This window comes from Papio anubis, chromosome 20 (genome assembly GCF_008728515.1).
Source record: "Papio anubis isolate 15944 chromosome 20, Panubis1.0, whole genome shotgun sequence".
Taxonomy (NCBI): domain Eukaryota; kingdom Metazoa; phylum Chordata; class Mammalia; order Primates; family Cercopithecidae; genus Papio; species Papio anubis.
Window position 1 is genome coordinate 17,377,525 of NC_044995.1, and position 17,882 is coordinate 17,395,406.

Consider the following 17,882-nt stretch of genomic DNA (forward strand, 5'->3'; position numbering starts at 1 on the left):
TCCAGGGGTGGGGACAACCCTGTCCCATTCTGGGGAGTGCCGGGTTCGGGGAGCTTACTGGCTGCTTTGAGCTGAACTCCCCACTCCCCACCCCACCCTTGCCCTGCCCTGGCTGGAACCGTGGTTTGCTCCCAGATCCAGACCCTCTCCCTGCAAATTCCCACCCAAGACAGTCGGGCAGGGCCCCCAAACACACCACACACACAAAACAAGAGAACGTTTTAATTGTAAAACTAACTCGAGGCAGGGGTGGGGGGGCCGGGGCTGCGCTGACCGGGCAGGAACCTGGGTCTCCAGGCAGTGGTTCTGCCCGGGCCACCCCGTAGGACAGGGACCATCTGTCCCCCAATAGGGGCAGGGGCTAGAGTGTTATAAAACGACAATATAAATAGACTTCTAGAAAAGAGGAGGCTGTCCAGGTGCAGTAGTCATTTGCTGCAGGGGCTGGAGAGGGTGGGGGGCCCTGACCCTGTCTTCCCATCCAGCCACAGAAAGGGGGTGCAGGGCTACAGGAAAAGGCCACTCTTCGGACATTCATGATCGACCCCCACAATGGCTCAGGGGGAGGGCTGGGTGTCAGGCAAGGCGCCAGATACCCCGTTGCAGGCTGGAGGACGGGGTGGCTGGATGTTTGCACACACGCACATGCACACTCGCACGCGTGCACACTCACACACACGTTCACCTCTCTTAGTGTTCTCTCCACCCCCAGCAACCCCCACTGCAGACTTCCAGTGATGGGAGGGCCACTGTCCTCCTGGAGACAAGAACACGGGGGAGGGCCTGTCCCAGAGGGTGAGGGTCCTGGGAGCCTCACTTGCTCCCACGAGTCCCTGTGTTTTTCTAAAAGTCACGAGATCAAAACCGGAGTTCAGTAGTAGGGTCCCATCTACCCCCGGCAAGGAGGGCGGTGCCACACGGAGCATCTCCCGGGCTGGGAGGAGTGGGAGGCCTGGCACCCTACTGGCCTCGGTGGGGCGGGGGTGACCCGGGGGGCTCTTTGGTCGAGGGGAAGGGTGCTGGGCCTCATCTGGTGCGGTTCTGGCGCATGAGGGGCACGATGCTGGCGGGCGGCCCCGCCTTGGCCAGGAATGGGTGCTTCAGCAGCTCAGCTGCCGTGGCCCGCTGGGCAGGGTCCCGCACCAGCAGGCGGTCCAGGAAGCCCTTCAGGGATGGTGACACCTGTCGAGGAGGAGCGGAGGGTCAGGGGGTGAGGGCCTCACTGATGGTGTGCTGTGGGGCCGCAGTTTCCGCCTCTGCCAAGTCGGCTGGCGGCACGTACTGTGCAGGAAGGAAGCCGGCAGAGGTCATGGGTGTCTAGAGCTTGGGGTGTAGACGGGACAGGGACAGTGATGGTGCCCGCGATGGCGCTTACTGTGTGGCCCCAGAGGAAGCGACAAACTCTGGAGGCTCATGTACTCCCTATTTCCATGGCTTAGCAAGGAGCTGGAAGCAACTGGGCCCCAGAGGTGCCCCTTTCTCTCCTGGCGAGTCCTCCACTAGGAAGGTCCCGGCCCTGTCCTCCACTTCTAAATGTGCGAATCTCTCTAGGGCCGCCGGGCAGAGCCCAGGGCAACAGTGAGGGTGCAGGGGGCCTGGCGCTCTGCTGCCTCTGTCGCCCAGGCCCCACAGACGGGGTCTGCACAGACACATGAGGCCTGGGGGTGCGGGGCCCAGCACACAGTAAGCACCATCCCAGGCGCCATCACCATCCCCATCCCGTCTACACCTGCTGCTCCGGCTGGCGCAGTTTCCCAGCCAGGGAGGGGTCTACCTTGTGCAGGTTCTTCAGTCGGGGCGGCAGGTTGTCCCGAATCATCTTCATGGCTTTGAGGGGTGGCTCGTTGAAGTAGGGGGGCTCTCCGTCCACCATCTCAATCACCATTATCCCCAGTGACCAGATGTCCACCTGGGGCAGGGGAAGGGACAGCAGGGCTGAGCTGTTGGGGGATGGTGGGTCGTGGGGAGGCCTCAGGGAGGAACCGCCCAAACGCTGTCTCTGCCTCTGGCTCCTGGAGTCCTTGGCCCAGAACTCCCTCTTGGACACCCAGCCAGCAGTCCACGTGCCAGGGAGCCCCTGAAGAGAGCTGCCCACCCCGCACCCACCCCTCTTCTGTCAACTGCCCCCAGGTCCCCTCCCTCCCTCAGTCCAGGTGGCATCCAGTGGTGGGTTCAGGACCCAGGTAGCCTCATCACCACAGTGGAGACACAGTGATTGGTTCAGAAACAAGCACAGGACCCAGCCTGGGTCAATTAGAGCCAACCTGGGGACTTTACCCAAAACACCCAAGGAAAGAGGGGAGCCCGCAGGCAGGAGACACTTCCCAGAGCTGCCAGGGCCAGCTCTGCTCCCACAAGGGGAAAGCCAGCCTGTGAAGACAACGCTCAGAAATCAGAGCCAAGGCCGGGCGAGGTGGCTCACACCTGTAATCTCAGCACTTTGGGAGGCCAAGGTGGGCAGATCACCTGAGGTCAGGAGTTTGAGACCAGCCTGGTCAACATGGTGAAACCTCATCTCTACTAATACAAAAATTAGCTGGGCATGGTGGCCGGCACCTGTAATCCCAGCTTCTCAGGAGGCTGAGGCAGGAGAATTGCTTGAAGCCGGGAGGCGGAGGTTGCAGTGAGCTGAGATTGCGCCACTGCACTCCAGCCTGTGCGACAGAGCAAGACGCCATTTCAAATAAACAAACAAAAAAAGAATGAATGAATACATGTATGCCTGCAGTACCTCCTCATCCAGAGCACCATTCCTGGCAATCACTCCCAGACTGGGCCCCACCTCCCGCCAGCGCTGCAGCTGGAAAATGGCAGTGTATGCTGTCCACAGCAGGACAGCCTAACCACCCTGGGGCTCACCTCTGGCCCGTAGGGAAGGCGGGAGATGAGCTCTGGGGCCATCCAGTAGGGCGTGCCGACCAGCGACTTCCTTCGGGGCACTTCCTTGCTCACCTGGGCACAGAACCCGAAGTCTGACAGCTTCACCTGGGGCGGGCAGAGGCAGTGGGGTCAGAGGAGCTGGCACTACAGGAAGGCGAGCAGGGGAGTCCGCCTGCCTCATTCCTTGGCTTCAGACACGATGTGCCGCCCAGAGGACAGAGCTGGTGTCCAGAGCCAGACCAATAGGAAGCTCCACCACCTCCTGGTGGGGGCCCTGGGGCGAGTCACCTCCCCCAGGATCCCCTCATTTCCCTTCCTGACAGCCTCTGGGGCTTTTGGGGGCACTGGCCTGAGTACTGCAGATAGCAGAGGCCGGGCTGGAGCTGGGAACAGGAGTGGCCCAAAAAGCCTGTGCCCTGGGGCCCTGCTGCCCTCCAGCAAGTCTTTAGTTGGTTGGAAACGAAGGCAGCCCCGCACTGGGGCTGTGAGGGGACACAGCCTGCCTTTGCCACAACCAGGCCCCTCACACCTCAGGAACTGTGGGCCCCTGTCCGACTTCTCAGGATCTCTTTGGGTCTTCCTGCCTCCAGAAAACATCCCCACAACCGTGTGTGGACAATCTCGGGTGGCCACAGATGTCGCCCAAACACATCTGTAGACATCCGGAGCTTTTCACAGACTGTCAGTGACACAGCTCTCTCTGCCTCTGCCTGGACTGACTGGTGGGGCTTAATCTTCCTTGGGGGAAGGGACGGAGTCATCCACTTCTGCAAGCATTTCATTCAAGTCAAGGGCCCCCTCTCCCAGAAAATCACGTCCACCCGGCGTTAGAATTGCCATGGCCTCAGATTTGGAACCTCTGTCCAAAGTATGGAAGACAGGGCTGGGGTCCACGGCCCGCCCCGGGTGCTGGGCAGGGAGCGGCTTTTCAGTGGAGGGAGAAGCCTGTGGTGGGGGCTGCGCTGTCTGCCCAGATCCCTGCCCCTGGGCCCAGCGTCCTGTGCTGATGGCACAGCCTCCGCCAGCCTCTGCCCTCCCACTGCATACAGTCCCCACTGAGCTGGAGCCTGACTCTGTGCTGCTCCACGACGGAGAGAGAACTTCCCGGCTCCTCAACTCAAGACACAGACCTGGGGGTCGGAGCTCACCTACCCTCAAAGGGGATGGGGAGAGGTGGGGAAGCCCTGCAGCCGGAACCCCACCACCCCTGCACCCCGCCGCCCGTCCCCTCACCCTGCCGTCATGGGTCAGCAGGATCGAGTCACTCTTGATGTCCCGGTGGATGACGCCCTGGGCGTGGAGCACCGACAAGGCCTGCAGCACTGCCAGGCACACGGCCGCGATCTGCTCCTCGTTCATCCTGTGGGGTGGGGTGGGGGTGAGCAGCCGGGTGGACAGCACCCCGGGGGCCGAGGGGGATGCAGCCCTGCCTTGGGATGGGAGGACTCTGAGACCACTCGACCCCACTCTGGAACGAGAGGAATGGAAGACAAGGCCCCATCCCGAAGGCCCGAAGCACAGCTGGTTTGGAGATGTGGCCCCACCCTAAGTGGTCTGGAGGGGACTTGGTTGTGTCACAGGAGGAGTCTGAGGCCCCCGCAGTACCTGGTGTGGGTGACGATGTCGGTGAGGGCACCTCCTTCCAGGAACTCCATGACCACCCAGAGCTCATCCCCCACCAGGTAGCTGTTGTACATCTCCACCACATTCTCGTGCTGGTAGTCCCTCATGATCACCACCTGTGCAGGGGCTGCATCAGTGGTGGGGGGGAGGCGGGAGGGCTGCCAGCCCTGCCTCAGACCCAGCCAGCGCCACCCCCGTGGTTCCTCCTGCAGTTCCACATCGAGCTTGTGCTCACTGGGGTCACATGGACTGCCCTCCCCTACTGCCACAGCCATGTGGGCCTCAGAGCCAGCTTGAAGCCCATGCCTCCCTTATAGGGGTGCACCCCCTTGGGCACACGCTCGTCTCAGGTCAGTCCTGGGCTGGTGCTGGCGGGGAAGTGGGAAGACCGCGTTCAAGCACAGAGCTGAGACCCAGACAAGCAGGTATGGGGCAAGGATGAGAGAAGAGGCGTGCATCTGGGGGTGGATGAGGAACTCAGGCGAGGAGCTCCTGATGCAGCCAGGCGCTGTGATGCGCAACGGGGCCAAGAGGGGCCTCACACACCCGGCAAAGGGGCCTGGGCTTCCTATTGTCAGGGCACTGAAGGGCGCTACCAGGGTCTCTAAGGAGGGATGGGGATGGGGTGGCCTGAACGTGAAACATCCTCTTGGTCGTTGTGTGGGCTGTGCCGAGCGGATGCCCAGGAGCTGAGGCCGGGGCGGGGCACAGGGAACCCAGGAGGGGCAGGTCTGGAGGACACTGTACCCTGGAGCCCGGGTGGGCTTCAGTGGGTGCAAAGGGCCTGGAAGACACGGGGTGAGGGGTCAGTGGGCCGAGGAACCCTGGGTCTGGGGCTCAGGGACAGAGATGTGGGTGAGAGTGCTATGAGGACAGAGGCAGGGACCCAGCTGGGGCAGAGGAGATGGCCTGGGGAGGGAGAGGAGTGAGGGGAGGAGAGGAGGCTGGCCCAGCACGGAGGAGTGCAGGGAGAGGAGGGAGGGCAGGGCGGGAGGACCGGCAGGGTGGCAGGGCGGCAGGGCAGCACGGCAGCAGTGCCCGCACCTCGTTGAAGAGCAGCTCGCGCCTCTGCTGCTTGCGCAGGTCCATCTTCTTGACGGCCACAAGCTTGCCCGAGCTGCGCACGGTGGCGATGCACACAATGCCCGTGGAGCCCTCGCCAATCTTGATGAAGTTGTCCAGGTAGGAGCGGGGGTCACCTGGGTCCACCACCAGCTGCAGGGCAGCCCGGAACTGCTCATGGGATACTCGCTGCGGCTCCCGCTGTGGCGAGCGGGGGCCAGGGGGCCCGGGCACGGCAGGGGCAGCAGGGGCGGCTGGGGCGGCTGGGGTGCGGGCTGGAGGGGCCAGCTGGGGCTCCGAGGCGTGGGGGCCCAGCACTCCAGGGCTGGGGGCGCCTCGGGCTCGGGTGGGAGGCCGGGAGGAGGAGGAGGAGGACTGGGGGACGGCCAGGCCCCCCGCTGATGGCCCGTTGGGGGCCACGTCATGAGGCTCCCCCTGAAACAGAAGAGAGAGGCAGCTGTCAGTGATGGGTTCCAGGGGCCAGCTCTGCTCCCTAAGCAGGAGAGAGACCCAGCGATGGGACAGACACATGGGTGGTCAGGATGAGATGCATGGTGGCAGGGTGGGGCTGGAAGGTGGGGACGGAGGAGCAACGGGCAGGGGACAGCGGGGCCCTGGGGCGGGGGATGGGTTACCTGGGCACCCCGGGATGGGTGGTCCGTGTCAGCCCTCGGGTAGGTGTTAAAGGGCCGGCCAGCTGCCAATTTCGCCCCACTGGCCAGACCAGCAGGCTGGGGGGTGCCGACGTCAGGCCCGGAGAGGGGGCGTTTGTCCCGGGAGGACTCCTGGGGCCCCCCTGAGCCCTCCCTGGAAGACTTGGGCCTCTTCTCTGGCCCCACCCGTCGCCTGTCACCACTGCCGCCACCCGCCTCGCTGTGACTGGCGATCCGGCCTTGGCTGCCTGCCTTCCCCGGGCCCCCTCTGGCCGTGGTGGCCGGCTCCTCCGGCATCCCATTTTCCTGGCGGGCACGGGCGGGCGGCGGCGGGCTGTCTCTCCGCAGGGAGTTGGAGCGTGTCACCGACATGTTCTCAAACTCATCCAGCAGCAGCGTGAGCGCCCCATCCTTGGCACCTTTGCTGCCCCGCACGATGGTCTGGGGTCCCAGTCAATGGTGGGTGGGGGCCCAGCAAGGAGTGGGGCACACAGGACGTGCATCCGACACGCGGGGACGGGACAGCACGACACACACAGAGACAAGACAGAGACGCAATGAAGAGATGCCATGGAGTGACAATGGCATGGGTGGTGCGGCCCCTCCCCTCCCTGGGGACGCAGCTGCAGAGGCCGGAGGAGTGATCCCCATGGCCAGGCTGCTGCCCCCTGGGCTGGGTGGGACCCTGGGGAGGCACCCTTTGTTTTTCTCCTGTTCCCCACACTGGCAGAATAGTCCTGCCCTGTGGGGTTGGGGGAGGGAGGGCAGAAGCCAACCCATCCCCATCCCATAATCAGCCCCGAGGACTGCAAATGACAGGGAGCTGGGGCCTGGCCTGGCCTGGCACTTCCTCCCCTGTGGGCGCCAGTGTTCCTTAGCCCCAAAACCACACTCTGCTCCCATGAACAACAAGGGGTGGGGGACAGGGAGGGTCAGAAAGGCCTGGTCCCAAACTACAGGGCAAGGGGGTCCCAGGAGCCAGGTGGCAAATACAAACGCAGGTGGGGACCAGGCAGAGCGTCCAGTGCGTCCCAAGTCACCCTGTCCCCACCCTCCGTGGTCTGAGTCGTGTCCTGCAGGGCCCCTCTGTCCCCGCCCCATTTCCAGGCACACGGGTGTCTCCCCACCACGCCCCCACCCAGGGCCTCTGCTGGCTGCTCCCTCTGCCCAGAACATCAGCTCTCAGGGTCACCGTGGCTCCCTCCCTCCACTCCTTCAGGTCTTCACTCAAAACTCAGCTTCTCAATGAGGCTTCCGCTGGCCACCCATCATCTAAAATGCCAACCCCTGCCCTGCCTGCATTCTACCCAGAGCGCCTGACAGCAGCTGATATAGAGCACACAGGCATCTGTCTGCTCCCGGCTCTGCCCAGTGCACACTCTGGGCAGGGATTGTTTTTTCCTGTCTGCTTCAGGTCCTGCTACATCTCAGCACCTAGACCAGCATCTGGCGCACAGCAGGGGCTCCGTGAACTTTTGCTAAACCACGGAGTCAGTGAGGCGGCTGTGCAGAGGCCACGGTGAGCTGAGAACATGGGCCCTGCTGACAGGGACCCTGCCCGGGGTTCAGATATCCTCCAGCCGGAGGCCTGCCTCTGATGTGCAGAAAACACTGACGCCACAAACCCGTGGTCTGCCGCTGCCCTGCCTCTCCTGGCTGTGGCTGTCTGCCTGAAGCCGGGCCTTGCCCCGGGGCCCCAGGAAAGCAAGGTGGACACTAGGCCAGTCTTTGCTCTTAGAACCGGGAATTGAGGCTAGGAGCGGTGGCTTACGCCTATAATCCCAGCACCTGGAGACCAAGGATCACCTGAGGTCAGGAGTTTGAGACGAGCCTGGCCAACATGGCGAAAACCCATCTCTACTGAAAAGACAAAAACTAGCTGGGCATGGTGGTGGACACCTGTAATCCCAGCTACTCGGGAGGAAAATCACTTGAGGCAGGAAAGTCACTTGAACCCAGGAGGCAGAGGCTGCAGCTAGCCAAGATGGCGCCATTGCACTCCAGCCGGGGAGACAGCAGGAATGTGTCTCAAAAAAAAAAACAACAAAAACAAAAACAAAAACAAAGAAACAAAAAAAACACACAAAAAAGCACAGGGGGTTGAGAGGGCCCTGGAAGGCCTGAGGCCCGGACAAGGGCAGCAAACACAAGCGCCCATGGGGCCCCAGGACAGTGCCGGCCATGAGGCCCTGTGCGTGAATTCAGGTGTCCTGCCTCCTGGTGGGACCGCCACAGGCAGGCCTCATATCTGGCAAGCCAGGCAGGAGCTGGGTTTTTGGAGACACCTTGATGTGGGTCAAAGCCTACATGCAACTGGCCACAGAGCCAGGCAGGGTGTGGAGCTGAGGCGGGTCGGGTGTGGCCTGCGGCCCAGAAGAGCCAGTACCCGGCCTGCAGAGGCCACTGCCACTCGGCTCCAGCTGGTCTGTCACCAGATGCCAGAAACGGCCTCGGAAGTGGTCTGTCACTTTTTCAGTGGTGGCAAAGAAGTCAAAGCATTCAAAAGCGTCCTGTGTGGGCCACATGGAACCCTCAGTGGGCCACCACACTGAGCTGCACTTGTGTCTACGGCCAACTTGTGGGCCCTTGGGGCTCCTCCCCGCCAGGCCGGGCTGGGCACCCGGAAGGGTGAGTCCCCAGGCACACCCATCTCCACCCGCTGGAAGCAAACCTGGCCGAGCTCCCCCTGGCCTGCGGCCCCTCCCGGTCCCCACTGACCACGGGAGAGAGTCCAGGCTCCAAGGCTGGCTTCTGAGGCTCAGCAGGGGCTCAGGCCAGGCCAGCCTCGTGCGAGGCCACACCCAGACACTGGCTCCACAACTCTCACCATTTCACATGGAGGCAGGAGAGGGGGTAAGAGCATGGGCCTCGGAAACAGACATTGGTTCAAATCCCAACCTTGCCATTTTGCTCTAGATGGCAGGAAAAAAAAACCCAAAACCAAAAAGCCCGTGTTTCACAGGCGTGATTTCCCCCACTAAAGCCCGGCTTCCCTAGCGCCTGCTGGAACTCCTCCTCCTCCTCCTCAGCTCTGGGCTCCGCCTCGCTGTCCCTTCCTCCCAGAAGCTTGCCTGGAGCCCTGGTCTGGGTCAGGTGCCTCCTCCGGGCTTCCCCATCCAAGCCCTGACCACTCGGGGCTGTCACCCTCTGGGAATGGGTCTGTCTCCCACTGCCACGAGCTCTGGAAAGGCTCAAGAATGTGATGGAGGCCGGGTGCGGTGGCTCAAGCCTGTAATCCCAGCACTTTGGGAGGCCGAGACGGGCGGATCACGAGGTCAGGAGATCGAGAGCATCCTGGCTAACACGGTGAAACCCCGTCTCTACTAAAAAAATACAAAAAACTAGCCGGGCGAGGTGGCGGGCGCCTGTAGTCCCAGCTACTCGGGAGGCTGAGGCAGGAGAATGGCGGGAACCCGGAAGGCGGAGCTTGCAGTGAGCTGAGACCCGGCCACAGCACTCCAGCCTGGGCGACAGAGCGAGACTCCGTCTCAAAAAAAAAAAGAATGTGATGGAGTGTGGTCTGGGGCACAGCAGCGTGGCCCCCGGGGTAGGGGTGTCTGGGAGACAGCAGAGCTTGGAGGCTGGTGTGGGGGCTATCAGATGGGCCATGGGGGATGCAGGTTGGGGTGGCATGGGTTCTCAGAATTTGGAGCCAGTGGGTGGAGGGTGAAAGGCCAGCGCTGGGCCCAGGATCAGGGTTGAAGGCTGGGGTGTGTCTGTTTCCATGTCAGTGAGGAGGTGTCAGTCACAGGGTCGAGTGTGGGGTTGAGGGCCGGGGCCACTCGGGGCTGGGGGTGGGCTGGGGGAGGTAGTGGTGGCTGCCGCATACCTTGGGGGCCCCGGGCTGGATGGAGGTGATGCAGGCGGGGTCGATGAGGGGCTTTGGCCGGCGAGCCGACTCCTCGATCAGGCTCTGCCACTGGCGGGGCAGCCCTGTGAACTTCTGCTCATGCTGGTCGAAGCCCGTGTGCACGCGGTGCTCGAAGTTGGACGGCGCGGAGATCTCCACCCGCTTCTTCCTCTTCCCAAACATGATTCCGGGCGGCTCGGTGCGGCCTGCGGGAGGGAATCGTGGTGGGTGAGTGAGAGCCTGCCTGTGTCTCTTCCTCCTCTGCCCTGCCCTGTCCCTTCCAATCTCATCTTCCACCAGAACCAACAGGAGGCAGGTGCCTCCTTCCAGGTCTCCCTGCTCACCCCCTGCCCCCATCTGTGTGGCACACGCAGCCAGAGGGCGCCCGTGAGCACCTGAGCCGCCATGTCCTTCTGCTCAGAACTTCCCTGCCGCTCTGTCTCCTGCGGGCCCACAAGGCCCCATCACCTCTCTGTTCTCACCCCCTGGAGACCTCAGGGCCTTTGCACAGGCTGGCCCCCCTGCCAGGAGCTCACTTCCAGTGTCCGCACAGGGCTCCCCGTCTCCTGCTTCAGTTCTCAGAGCAGCAGTGACTCTTTCCCTGACCACCCCAAGGCAAGCAGCCCCGTGTCCCGCCGTCCCCGCTCTACATCACCGTCACAGCCCAGAAATCCTGTCTGTTGTTCCGTCTTAGGTTGCCGAGGGCAGCATCCACACCACTCCGCTAGAATGTCAGTGCTACCTTCTGGCCAGGTCTCATCTGCCCCGCTCCCCACATCCCCCGCTATGCCTGGTACACGGTGTGCACTCAATGGACGGTCACTGCTGCCCTGGCCACAGCCACCGCCGCTGGTCCAGCCCTGAGTCTGGGCTCGGGACGCACACACCATTGGATATTGCCTCAGCACAGGGTTACTGAGCCCCTGGGGTAAGAGGGCACCCGGGCAGCCTTGCCGCGACACTCCCCTATCTTCAGGATCTGTGGTCTTCAGTCCGGCCCTTGCCATAGTACCAAGCACAGAGCAAACGCTCGACCAAAGCCACTTTAAAAAACAAAGGGGCTGAGGGGGAGACATGCTGATGGCGGCATCTCATAGACAGCCCGGAGAAAGATGGGAACGGGAGCCAGGCGGCCAGAGTTTGACTCTCCACCACATGCTGCCGTGACCTTGGGCAAGTGACAACCTCTGTGTGCCGTGGATGAACCCCCACAGGGCTGCTGCGAGGGGTCATGGGTGACAGGGAGCCAAGAGCTTGGTGCAGGGCTGGGCAAACGCGGGGGGCCTGTCGGTGGGGGCCACTGTGATGGCCGGGGCGGCTCCCACAGTGTCTGTGGGAGGAGGGGCCCAGTTCCTGCTCCCCCGGAAGGCCCCACCCCAGCTGTCCCAGGCCTGGGCCCTGGAGTCGCACACACCTGGTCTGATGCTGGTGGGACAGAAGTGCCCTCAGGCGGGTGACCACTCCTCTAGAGGCTTCGGGTTACTCATCTGTAAAATGAGAGGAATGCATCCATTCACTCATTCACTCATTCACTGAGGAATAACTCAGCAATGGGCCTCCTCTGCGGCCACCGCAGCGGCCCCGACAGCCTCTGACCTCATGGGAAGTTCGTGTGGGGCAGACAGACCTGTCCCCGCGCAGCAGCAGCCCAGGTGGTCAGGGCTGGGGGACGGGAGCACGGGACCCAGCCTGGAAGGACGGCGGAGTGGGCAGTAGGGAGGCTTCCCGGAAGAGGGGAACAGTTGAGACCAGAGGACGGGGGGACACGCAGGTGGAGTTTCTGTTCTGTCTTGTTCCCAGCTGGCTCCCCAGAGCCTGGCACAGTGCGCAGCCCAGAGAGTCCTGTGGTCCTAGTGAGAGGACAGAGGACGCGCAGATGCATGTGGCCCCTCCATACCTGCTTCTCCGCCCAGCTCAGGCTGCCTTCATGGGAGCAGCCAGGAAAGGTGAGGCCCTGGCCAGAGCTAGGACCATCGATGGGAGCCAGCCAGGGGAACCGGTTTGGCAGCGGGAACCTCGTGGGAGGCGGGTGGGGACCCAGCAGTCAACCTGTCTCAACTGGTCCCAAGAGGCCAGCGGGTGGTCAGAGCCGGCCTGGCCAAGGCTCCTAGGGTTGGCCCAGTTTCCCTGCTTGCCCTGGGGCCCAGGATGCAGGGCGGGCAGGGGGCCTCTTTCGTGTCCGCCCAGCCCCTTCTCCGAGCCCAATGCCGGCGCCCTGAGTGCTGCCCAGCCCTCCCTCGTGGCCTTCCAGCCCAGCCCATCCCTGGTGGCCCTGACCTACTCTCTCGCTGCTTTCTAGGCCCAGCTCCTAGGGTCATCCACATACCCCAGCAGTCCCCATCTTCCCACTCTGCCTGCTGTCACTCCAGAGCTGTGTCCCATGTCCTCTGGCCTCTCCGTCCTCCCAGATGTCCCTCCACCCCCTTTGGCCCCATGCCCAGCCCGTGACTCTTCATCGTGAACCTGTCACCCCGCCCATCCCGCTCCCTCCCCACTGCGGGGCACTAGGCTGTTCCCACAGTCACAGGAACAGGATCAGCCATGTGACCCTCACTAAGCCCAGAGGGCGGACAGCAGGGAAGACTTGGAGGTGGCGGACGCCTGGGGACAGGGCAGGAGAAGCCTGGAAGGCGGGCGGCTGACCCAGCTAGCAGCACGGGGTCTGGGGTATGTCCTCCGAAGCCTGGCCTCCTGCCCTCCCACCCATAAACCCCCAAGGGGGCAAGGGGCACGCCTCCGGATATTTGCCTGGGGCCACCCCTTTCCTCTGGGCACTGCAAAGAGGGCAGGACAAACAGAGGAACTGAACATGTTTATAATGACTAGGCAGGGGCCCCACCCTGGGCCCTCCTGGGCAGCTCCAAGCCCTGCTGGCTTCCCCGGTAGGCACTCCCTTCCCGACATAAGCTCCTGATCTCGCGGGGGCCACAGAGGCCGTGCCAGGCCTGGGAAGACGGAGAAGAGCTAGGCAGAAAGGCTGGGCTTGCCCAGGTGCAGGGAAGGAAGGGTGGGGGCTGGGCTCCCAGGCCAGCTCTGAGCTTGGCAGTCAGGCTGCCCAGGGCTCCAAACACCGGCAGGGCTGCTATGACCTGCCCTGTGTGACTTCACTTTCTGTGTCTGTGAATTGGGGATAGAACCCAACCTGGGGACCTCAATATGTGGCCCTGAGTGAGCAAGTCAGCCATGCTGTGCCTCAGTTTCCTCCTCTGTTCAAAGATGGCGATGACAGTAGCTGCTTCCTGGAGTATTTATTTTTTTTTTTTTTGAGACGGAGTCTCGCTCTGTCGCCCAGGCTGGAGTGCAGTGGCGCGATCTCGGCTCACTGCAAGCTCCACCTCCCGGGTTCACGCCATTCTCCCGCCTCAGCCTCCAAGTAGCTGGGACTACAGGCGCCCGCCACCACGCCCGGCTAGTTTTTTGTATTTTTAGTAGAGACGGGGTTTCACCATGTTAGCCAGGATGGTCTCGATCTCCTGACTTCGTGATCCACCCGCCTCGGCCTCCCAAAGTGCTGGGATTACAGGCTTGAGCCACCGCGCCCGGCCCCTGGAGTATTTATTTATTTTTTTTTAAATGGAGTCTCACTCTGTTGCCCAGGCTGGAGTGCAGTGGCGTGATCTTAGCTCACTGCAACCTCCGCCTCCTAGGTTCATGCAATTCTCCTGCCTCAGCCTCCCGAGTAGCTGAGATTAACAGTTGCCTGCCACCACGCCCAGCTAATTTTTATACTTTTAGTAGAGATGGGGTTTCACCATGTTGGCCAGGCTGGTCTCGAACTCCTGACGTCTAGTGATCTGCCCTCCTCGGCATCCCAAAGTGCTGGGATTACAGGGGTGAGCCCCCGCGCCTGGCCTTACTGGAGTTTTTACAAGGAATTACGGAGAACACAGAGCACGGAGGGCCTGGCCCAGAGACAGCGGTTGGGATCAGAGCCAAGGCAAATCACACACAATAAGTGCCGGTCACCATTCCAGTAGCAGCCAGCACTTACGGAGTAGCTACTGTGTACCAGCCCTCTTCCAGGCACTTTACCCGGGTCCCACATCTGGCCCTGGAGGGAGGGGCCATTATAAGCCCCAGATTACAAACAGGGAAAACAAGGCACAGAGGGGGACCTCATTAACCCAGGTGACCCAGCTAGGGTGGCAGAGTGGACACCAGACTCTAGGCCTGTCTGCAGAGATTCCATCCTCACAAGCATCCTCATCCCAATTCACAAATGGGGAAACTGAGGCCCAGAGAAGGGAAGGCCCTTGTCCAGGGCATGGACAGGAGAAGCAGCCAGTGAGAAGCAGCCAGGATTTGAACCTGGGCGGTTGTGTGTGGAAGGCACTGGAGGCTGGGCTCTTACCTGCCTGTCCTGCTGCCCTGGAGGGCTGAGGTGACGCTGTTGGTTTTATTATTTTATTATTATTATTATTATTACCATCATCCTCTCAAGGCTGGTCCTGGCCTCCCCTCTCCCTCCCTCCCTCCCCATTCTTTCTGTCTACACCCAGACCTTGCCTTTCCTCTCCTGGCCGAGTCTCTGCTGAGAGTCCCTCCCTCCTGTGTGACCCGTCTTGGACACCACAGGCAGTGGGAGGAAGCACAAAGTGGGCCCCCGGGCCCCCGCCTCCTCCATGGCTGTTCACCAGCCTTTCCCATGGGCCTTTGCAGCAGGAAAGATGCTTAAAACCAACCCTTCCCACCAAGTGTGGCCTGAGGCTCAGCTCGGTACTCCCACCACCACACGGGACCCATGGCCAGAGCAGAGGCTGAAGCTGAGCTCACAGGCACCCCCAGCCGCGGTGGTAAAATCTCTCACTAAACTCACCAAGCAGAGCTGGGCCTGGAAGCCAGTCCTGCCCACTCCAGAGTCCACAGCCTTAAACCCTTCGCTGGCCCCCAAAATGCCTCCTTGTGGCCTGAGAGTCCCCACAGGGCATGCCCATCACCACACTGCCCTCCTCTCCTCCCAAGCACCCCTGTACTCACTGTGCCCTGGCCACACAGGTCCCCCTGCTGTTCCTCAAATCCTAGACACGGTCCCACCTCAGCGCCTTTGCATGGGTGAGTGCCCCACCTGGAACTCTCCTCTCACTGACCTCCCACCTCCCCTGACTTCCCAGGCCTGCCTGTGCTCACAAGCCCTGCTCCTGTCCTGTCACCCTCTATGCCCATCTCTGCTTTATCTTTCCTTAGGGCTCTTACCACATATACGGGGGGTGTGTGTGTGTGTAATTCTTTTTTTTTTTTTAGACAGAGTTTCACTCTTGTTGCCCAGGCTGGAGTGCAATGGCATGATCTCGGCTCACTGCAACCTCCGCCTAGTGGGTTCATGTGATTCTCCTGCCTCAGCCACCCGAGAAGCTGGGATTACAAGCGTCCACCAGCACGCCCAGCTAATTTTTGTATTCTTAGTAGAGATGGGGTTTCACCATGTTGGCCAGGCTGGTCTTGAACTCCTCACCTCAGGTGATCCACCTGCCTCAGCCTCCCAAAGTGTTGGGATTACAGGCGTGAGCCACTGGGCCCAGCCGTGTGTGTAATTCTTTAGCGTCTGCCTCTCCCCTAGAATGTGTCAGTTCCACAGGGCAGGCACGGTCCTCTGTCTTGCCCCCTCACAGCCCAGGACAGCACACGGTAGGGACTCCGTGGAATGACTGTCCCTGCCCACTGCACTATTCCCCTGCTCAGAGGCCTTGGACAAGGTCCGGCAGCACCTGGAAAATCTTTCAGATAAGCAGCTGGGACCTGGGGGGCAATAGCCCCAGAGCAGCAGGGAGATGCAGCCTTCTGCCCCAGCCGGGGCACAGACGCCTCTGAAGTCCAGTATTCGATCACAAAAATGCAGGCATACTTTGTATCCTACTCTAAAACGTTTATTTCCAGTTTTAAAAAATCTTTTGAATTCTTTAACATGTGGGACAGGCAGCATTGACCTGGCCGAGCAGACGCTTCCGATTTTCCAGTCACCCCCTGCATCCTCTGACCTTTTATGGCAGGAAAAGGGTACCACCACCCCCATTCTCCCCTACAAGGTTCATTGGCCCAAATGGAAAAGCAAGATCCACCGTGCGACAAAGCTGTCGGTGTGAGCAGGTGCACGTGCAAAACCCCTTACCTCCTGCCCCGCCCCCTCCAGGCTCTGCTCAAAGCTGCTGCCGCGGGAAGGGAGGGGGCTGACCCGGGGCAGAGCAGGGGAGGTGGCCAGGACCACAGGCATCCTTTCATCATCACTAAAATGAAACCCGAATCAGGAAGGGGACCCACAGGGGTCACTGCCTCCAGCCTGCACTCAGGCTTCTACCATGGGTTGCACTCACCACCCTGCCACAATCTTCACCTACCAGCTCTGGGAAGACCCCTCCCTGCCTCAGTTTACCCCCTACCTTCTGGGGATGTGCTCTGATGGCAGAGGCGCTGGGAGTCTGGCTTGCTGTCCCAGCACAGCAGGCTCCTTGCTGTCCCGAGTCCCCCACACCATTCCTGCCTCCAAACCTTGGCTCAGCTCTTGCCCCCATCCTGCACAGCCCCCGACCCTCCTCTATCCACATCTCTCCTCAGGCTTCCCACACTGAGCCTCGCTCCTCCAAGGAGTCCTCAGGTTTGGGACTGACACATCCCCAGGGTCCTCCTTAGCAAACACCTACTCCACCCACAAGTGACCCCATCGCACCCACCCACGCGTCGACCCATGCACCTGTCCGTATCTACTGAAGGCTGACTCTGCTGGGCCTGGGGCCCACAGCAGTGCACCCAACAGTCAGAAACATCCCTGTCCTTGCAGCACTCACATTCTAGAAGGAAGGAGGCAGTCAAGGTATGAGATAAATCAGAAAAGTGTCTACTAAGTCCAGTGAGAAATGCTGAGATAGAAAATAACGCAGCAATCAGAAAGGAGCTGAGGGGAGGGGAGGCTGGAATTCTCAAGAAAGTGGTCAAGGCTGGGCACGGTGCTTCACGCCTGTACCCCCAGCACTTTGGGAGGCCAAGGAGGGAGGATCACTTGAGCCCAGGAATTCAAGACCAGCTTGGGCAACCTAGTGAGACCCTGTCTCTACCCCCAAAAATAAAAAATAAATAAAAAATTAGCTGGGCGTGGTGGTGTGCGCCTGTGGACCCAGCTACTGGGGAGGCTGAGGCGGGAGAATCATCTGAGCCTGGGAGGTCAAGGCTGCAGTGAGTGATCATGCCACTGCACTCCAGCCTAGGTGACAGGGCGAGACCTTGTCTCAAAAATAAGAATAACAGGCTGGGCGTAGTGGCTTATGCCTGTAATCCCAGCACTTTTTGGAGGCCAAGGCAGGTGGATCACTTGAGGTCAGAAGTTGGAGACCAGCCTGGCCAATATGGTGATATCCTGTCTGCACTCAAAATACAAAAAATTAGCCGGGCGTGGTGGCAGGTGCCTGTAGTCCCAGCTACTTGGGAGGCTGAGGCAGGAGAACTGCTTGAACCTGGGAGGTAGAGGTTGCAGTGAGCCGAGATTGCGCCACTGCACTCCAGCCTGGGCGAGAGAGTGAGACTCCATCTCAAATAATAGTAGTAATAATAATAATAAAATAAAGTGGTCAGGCAGGCCTTGCTGAGAAGGGGACACGTGAGCAGGGACCTGCGTGAGGAGGGCACAGGGAGCCATTCGGGGCCCTGGAGGAAGGGCAGCCAGGGTGGTGGGAATTTGCTTGACATGGTCAAGGGGCAGCAAGGAGGCCGTGGGGCTGGAACAGGGTGGGCGAGGGGGTGAGTGGACGGACAGGCCAAGGAGGTAATGGGGCAGATCGTGTGGGGCTTTGGGGGCCACAGGGAGGGCCCAGTCCTTCCCCGAGTGA

At 61.3% G+C, this 17,882-nt stretch overlaps 1 protein-coding gene across 5 annotated transcripts in view; it reads right to left on the reverse strand.

Annotated features, from left to right (window-relative positions):
- Positions 1–204: 204 nt before the first annotated feature.
- PAK4 (p21 (RAC1) activated kinase 4) overlaps positions 205–17,882 on the reverse strand; it is a 53,528-nt gene continuing 35,850 nt past the window's right edge. For 3 of the 5 annotated variants that reach the window (XM_009194422.4, XM_021931086.2, XM_021931088.2), the window contains exons 2-10: positions 11,483–11,555; positions 10,048–10,274; positions 6,201–6,659; positions 5,548–6,000; positions 4,486–4,619; positions 4,114–4,240; positions 2,860–2,985; positions 1,775–1,909; positions 205–1,182 (exon numbers count right to left, since the gene is read on the reverse strand). In XM_009194422.4, the coding sequence (XP_009192686.2) occupies positions 1,027–1,182; positions 1,775–1,909; positions 2,860–2,985; positions 4,114–4,240; positions 4,486–4,619; positions 5,548–6,000; positions 6,201–6,659; positions 10,048–10,251 (1,794 nt within the window). In that variant the 5' untranslated portion in view covers positions 10,252–10,274; positions 11,483–11,555 and the 3' untranslated portion in view covers positions 205–1,026. Of the gene's footprint in view, positions 1,183–1,774; positions 1,910–2,859; positions 2,986–4,113; positions 4,241–4,485; positions 4,620–5,547; positions 6,001–6,200; positions 6,660–10,047; positions 10,275–11,482; positions 11,556–12,394; positions 12,416–17,882 lie in introns of those variants that run through there. The other 2 variants (XM_021931087.2, XM_031659481.1) reach the window with 2 other exon arrangements.